Raw genomic sequence first — 6,745 nt, forward strand, 5'->3', positions numbered from 1 at the left:
TTGAATCAACGCAAATACACATTGGACTTGATTAAAGATGCAGGTTTGATGGGTGCTAAACCTGCCCCTACACCAATACCAAAAGGAACAAAATTTTCAGAATCAGCCGGACCATTGCTCTCTCATCCTGATAAGTACAGGTGATTAGTGGGAAGACTCCTTTACCTCAATTTTACAAGACCGGATATTACTTATTGTGTTCAACAGTTAAGTCAGTATGTTAATGCTCCTTGTGAACAACATTGGTCAGCAGCAATGTATCTTCTTTGATACTTGAAGGGCAGTCGTTCGAAAGGACTATTTTATCCAATGAAAAATGAAATGAAGCTTGAAGCCTACTGTGATGCCGACTGGGCAGCCTGTTTAACCACTCGTAGATCACTCACAGGTTATTGCGTGTTTCTTGGATCAACATTAATCTCCTGGAAGACCAAAAAGCAAACTACAGTGTCACGTTCATCAGCAGAGGCTGAATAGAGAAGCCTAGCATCAGTTGTCTGTGAACTTCAATGGTGTTCTTATATCCTTCGAGATTTCCATCTTTCAATTCCGTTTCCTATTAACCTATGGTGTGAGAATCAAGCTGCTTTGCACATTGTTAAGAACCCCGTCTTTCACGAGCGTACAAAACACTTAGAAATCGACTGCCATCTAGTTCGTGATCAATACAAGGCTGGTTTCATTCTTCCACAACACGTCTCCACTCATCAACAACTTGCAGATATTTTCACAAAAGCCTTAGCCAACCCCCAGTTTTTTAAGCTTCTGTCCAAGTTGGGCATGATTGATTTACATGCTCCACCTTGAGGAGGGGATGTACAAAATGGGAAGTCAGCTTTCAGCTTTCAGCTCCAGTTAGTTAGTTATTTAATATTCCAAGTAGTTAGTTTGTTAAATAGTTTGATGAGTTGTCATTTTTCTATTGGTTTAGCTATATTTTCAGTTTTACATCTTGTATATAAATAGTGTAAATTCAGAGGTTGAACTTGCGAGATACAAATATGATTTTTCTCTCCTTCATGATTTTTTCTCTGCCTTGATATTGTTTAAATTTTTTAGTCATCAGCAGACTTGGGTTGTATTAGTGTTGACGTCCACAATTTAATATCATGTCCTTATTTTGATGTAAGTGGTGCTTTGCTGCTGGTAATATGGAGAATAAGGAATTCTAGGCATCTATTGGAAGACAACAGAACCAAACTCCTTGATTACCTTTCAAAGCTTCAACATGCAACAAGTGAGCAGTTCCAGGACTGAGTGAGTGAGTGACCTAGATCTTCAGGAGATGGATGAAGATCAAGTTGGCGAAGATGAAAGACGAATCTGACATGGATATTGATGAAGTAGGCCTTTGCCTAGTAGAGTGAAGACAAAATTTCTTGAACCTGAAGCAGAAGATGAGGACTACAACATGAAAGAAGATGAACATAATAGAGAAGCAGAAAGCAGGCGTTCTTAGGGATCTCTTGCTTAAATCTGTAGCTTTATGTGCGGCTTCGCAATTCTTTCACCCCATCGCATTTCGTCGGGGTAAAAATTCAGTTTCAGTATCAGAGGTTGAACTTCACCTTGTGTTGGAAAACAGAATTTCGTCTGCAAATCCTATAAATTAAAACAATTTTTATGATGCCTGTTAGCAAACCTTATTTGTTGTTGATGCCAAAATGATCTATGGATGAATCTATTCTAATTTAGCAACTTTTATATGTCTCGTTGCACGTGCAATTAGCGTGCGTAGCATTCAAAATGCAGGCATTAATTTCTGTGAAGAAATTTGATAAATAGCTAGCTTCAATAGTTTATTGGCATTCCAGCAGCAGTAATTGATGAATGCTATTTTCAATTCAAGCATGGAGTTGGAAAAATAAGGGATTGAAAAAATATTGCCAAACTAGGGAGAGATAAAAATAATTAATCAGGAAGATTTGTAGAAAATTGGTTTGTTTAGGAAAAAATTCTGTAGAGATTGCATTTGATATATACGAATTGAAGACGCAATTCTAGGTTTTATTGAGGTCTTTTGGCAGGTGAGATTTCCCTCATTTTGCTTCGTCTTGATTTTTATATAGCGTCCATTCAGCCTCCATATTTTATTTTATTTATCTGACAAATGTATTGGCAGTTTTCAATTTTTAAATGGTGTCCAAATTTTGATGTAAGTGGTGCTTTTCAATTAAGTGATGCTTTGCTGCTGGTAACATGGAGAATAAGGAATTCTTGGCATTTGTTGGAAGACATCAGAACGAAGCTCCTTGATTATCTTTCAAAGCTTCAACATGCACCGAGTGAGCAGTTCCACCGGTTACAGATCTTCAAGAGGTGGGTGAAGATTGAGTTGGCGAAGATGAAGGATGGGATCCTGAATCTGACATGGATATTGATGACGTAGGCCTTTGCCTGGCACTGGCACTGGCAGAGTGAATACAAAAATTCTTGAAGAAGCAAAAGACGTGGGTGACAACACGAAAGAAGATGAATTTAGCAAATAATGCATTTTTAAACAGTGATTGAAGGAGAATGTGTGATTAAAAATTAAAGAAAATTTTTGGATTTACGTGTATTATTATTTTATTGAAGAATGTGTTGTTGAAAGTGAGTTTTATAAAATAAATTTTCAGAAGAATGGGGCTCAAACAAGGGTTTAATAGCTATTGATGATGCAGTTCCAGGTTTAATAAGGGTCTTTCTGCGGGTGTGATTACTTTTCATTCTGCCTCATTCTGTTGTCGTGAACAGAAAATATTCGTTGATAAAAATCGATTTTAGTGAATTAAAATCCATCATAACTATTGAGTCGCAACAATTACGTTGCAATTACTATGGTATAAGCACCGTCGCAACATACACTTATTTACGATGATTGTGTCAACCATAACATATAAGATAAAATGTAGATTAAAATCTTAACTTCATATCAAACATTTAGGACTTTATGATATGTATTGTCGAAATGTCTCGAGTTTCATCAGTAATTATTAGCGAGAACGCTATTTGTGTGACATCATTAAATTTAAAAAGCATGAATGTTTGACACGTGCAATTGGTGAGCATCCCACGTCAATTGCATGCACATATTTGTTTAGAGTGTCATAAAACGTTTCGCAAAGAAGATGTAGATTTCTTTTACGTTCTTATTGTTTTAGTATTCCTTAAAAATTTATCCTATAAAAATTATGCAAGTACACAAATGTACGCGAGTGAAATCCCAATAAAATATCATAAAGTCAAGAAGAAAAGAAGCACATCGAGAGAATACACCCGCAATGTGAATATTTAGGATTTTGATTGCGTTTGCCATTGAGAATTTTTTGTTTAGATACTTTCTTTACTGAGGCAACATTCAGATTATTTCTGAAGTTATTTTGATTCTAATAGTAATCAATAAACTAATTTTATATATATTGTTGTAATGTCGCAAGTTTCATCAATAATACCTAAATAACTTTGATCGAGAATACTATTCATATTAAATTTCCGAAAGTAGAAAATATGATGTCTTTGCATGTGGAATTAGGCTTAGATGTGTCATGAAAAATTTCTCACAGAAAATATAGGTTTCTTTAAAAATCGCAAGCTTCCTTCCCCACCTCCTCTGCGCAACTTAGAACGCGTATAAGTAGTTCTAATGCGATCTGAGACGCTTTGGCTCGTCATTCAAGAACGTAATAGAACACATTTACTAGGATCATGATACGTCAAAATTCTATCTTATGATTTTATTCATGCAGTATCTTGATTTCGATTGCAAATAAAATATAATATGCATAAGAAAATTCATCTTAAAATTATTGGGGAATACACCGATTATGTGCATATTATATTCATAAAAGCATATCGTTTATTTGTGTGAAATCGAAACGTAATTTCGTCTTATCAAAATGGAATTTGAGAAGCAAAACAATAATAGTTATCGAATCTGAATGCATGATTATGGATTCATCTTTTTCGATTCTTGAACGAAAGCAAGTTATTCTTTGAATCAAACCTCGCAGAACAAACATGTAAATAATGTTAATAAGTTTCTGAAATGAAATCATAATTAAGAGAAGAAAAATGCAAGTGATGAATTTTTGATCGAGGCAAGTGTTTGACACTTGATCCTTAAGATGAATTTGCCCCGCATCGGTGCTAATGATTTTTCGACAATCATCTCTCAAAATACAACGACCACGTCAAGTCATAGGAGCATTCCAAATGACTTCGACCATCGAACTCGAACGGAATTCCATCTCTACTAAGGAAATGCATGAAAATGTTATGAAATTAGAAAGGAGAGAATTGCAAGAGGAGAATGAATGCTCAATGCAATTGGTATACCCAAAACTATGTCCATAGGGTTCTATTTATATATGTAGAAAGGTACAAATGAAGTAGTGTGTGTCAAAATATGCATCCTTTCAAAAATTTACAACATTTGGCCAAAACCTGCATTCTTTCGAAAAGTTGCAACACTTCATTTCTTTCAACATTGGTCCGCAATTTCTAATTCATCCGGAATTGGTTTCGAGACTCCAAATATACCATGACGATCTACTCGACGAGTAGAATAAGTTGGTCTATTTACTTTTGTAATTTGACTATCGGATCAGGTCCGAATATTTGGTCGAAATTGACACGTAGTCACACCTTTTCATTTTCCACTTTTATACTCATTTTCATTTTCCAATTTTTGATTAATTATTTGAACCAATTCCTATAGTTAAGTGATTGTGTGTAGATCTTGCAGTAGAGATATATGAATAGAAATGATGCAACATTTAAAGTCCCATATAAAGCGTTCTGTTGATTTTCTTGTTTTGTTACCTTTATTTAGATTTGGTAAACTCTAGTTTCTTAGCTCAAATAGGTTGATAAAGACAACGTTGTACCACTACCTAGGCACTACTATGTCGTTAGTCTTGAGGCTGGACAACCTAGACATCTGCCCTGCCCTCGCTCTGAAAACATAAACTCGTGCTTGGATGCATTTTGCGAATAACTGAATATTTGCTCCATCTTTGGCAAACGTGAACTTTTGTGCAAGATGCAAAAGAGAATCAGACGAATATTTACCTGTGCAAAAGAGAAAGCAAGTGTTAGCTATGCGAAATTCGCCACGAATGGAGGTTTCTGTGATATTGATTTTATAATTGTCAAAGCAACTTCTCCTGATGATCTACCGTTGCTGGACAGATATGTTCTTGAACTGCTAAAAATATTTTCAATTTCACCATCATCCTGTCAGGCATTTTTATTAAGTTTTACTCGACGTTTTGGCAAGACGGAATCATGGAGAGTTGCACTGAAATGTCTCGTTCTCCTCCACCGGCTTCTCCGATCAGTGCCTGATGGAAGCCCCTTTCGTGCAGATCTCTTATGGGCTCGAGCCAACGGGTTATTGTCTCTCAACCCGTGTCATTTTCGCGACAGGTCTTCATCGTCTTCTGAGGATTATACGGCATTCATACAATCATATGCTCATCTACTCGATGAAGCCCTGAATTGCGTGTCCATTGAAAGTCAAGAAAAAGACAAACAAGAATACGAAAGCTTTCAAGAAAAAATGGAGGAGTTGGGAAGAATGGTAGAGATATTACCTCAACTCCAAACCTTAATAGACCGAGTCATCAGTTGCTGGCCTACTGGTTCAGCAGCTAGAAGCTTCATTGTCCGATCCACAATGAAATATGTTATTCGAGATAGTTTCATCTGCTACACCACTTACAGGAAGGAGATTGTTAAAGTCTTAGACAACCTAATTCAGTTGCCTTATCGAAATTCCATGGCTGCTTTTAGCATCTACAAGAAGGCAGCCATTCAAGCAGACCAACTCTGCAAATTTTACGATTGGTGCAGGTCTATGGGATTCTGTGGCTTTTATGAATATCCCTTTGTTGATCGGATTCCGGAAATACAGATTCGTGCACTTGAAACCTTTCTTGATGGGATGTGGCAACTGACTGATCAATCCTCTTCATCAACTGAATCCACATTGGCATCTACCTCAATGTCCCCAACTTTAACAGAGGATGACAGTGACAAACAACTAGTTACACGGCCAGAGAGTGGCGCCTTTTCTATCTCCGCCAAGGTTGAAGAGAAGGTCGCTGTGGAGGAGAAGACGAAAGGCGTAGAAATGGAGCCTCTGATACAGTGGACAGTAGATGACAATGTTGATTGGGAGGATCTTTTAGAAGCCTCCATTAATGCTAGCCAATCCATAACTTCAAGAAACTGTTACTTCCATCCTTATGGCTATGCACAGGGAAATTACTTAGCTGATGGATTTGTTGGCCAACCAAATGGTTGGCAAATGCAAGTATACATTTCAAATCCTTTTTACGAGCCAGGCAGAACAACCACCACTGCCCATGGATCGTACCCTAGTAACCCCATGTACCCATGGGGTCTTTAATGCTACTTGAAATACAAAATTTGATAGTACTTCATTTGTGACCATTTTCACAATAAACTGAGCAATTATCTCAGCCCTTAAGTTTATCTTTTTTCTCTCTTCACAAAATAATTGATCATATGTTTTAATTGTACTATATAAATGTTAAGTTTCGTTATTCATTGTCTATTAATATATTTTATAGATTTGGATGCTAAAATCAACTATCAATGTGAAGTAGACGATCCGAACCGCTTCTTGTAATAACGACTGATTTATTTGCTTAATTTATATGATTTTTGGCAGCTGCATGTACACGATGAGTAACATTTTAGACATTTAGCAAGATTGATAAATGACTTGTTTTATAGG

General features: G+C 36.4%; 1 protein-coding gene across 1 annotated transcript; it reads left to right on the forward strand.

Moving 5' to 3' along the window:
* The first annotated feature begins 4,930 nt into the window (after positions 1-4,930).
* LOC111398417 (putative clathrin assembly protein At4g02650) lies at positions 4,931-6,394 on the forward strand. Its single transcript, XM_023025319.1, has one exon. It carries the CDS (start codon positions 5,024-5,026, stop codon positions 6,392-6,394), a length of 1,371 nt encoding a protein of 456 aa, XP_022881087.1. The 5' UTR covers positions 4,931-5,023.
* The last annotated feature ends 351 nt before the right edge of the window (positions 6,395-6,745 follow it).

Source organism: Olea europaea, chromosome 8 (assembly GCF_002742605.1).
Source record: "Olea europaea var. sylvestris chromosome 8, O_europaea_v1, whole genome shotgun sequence".
NCBI lineage: Eukaryota > Viridiplantae > Streptophyta > Magnoliopsida > Lamiales > Oleaceae > Olea > Olea europaea.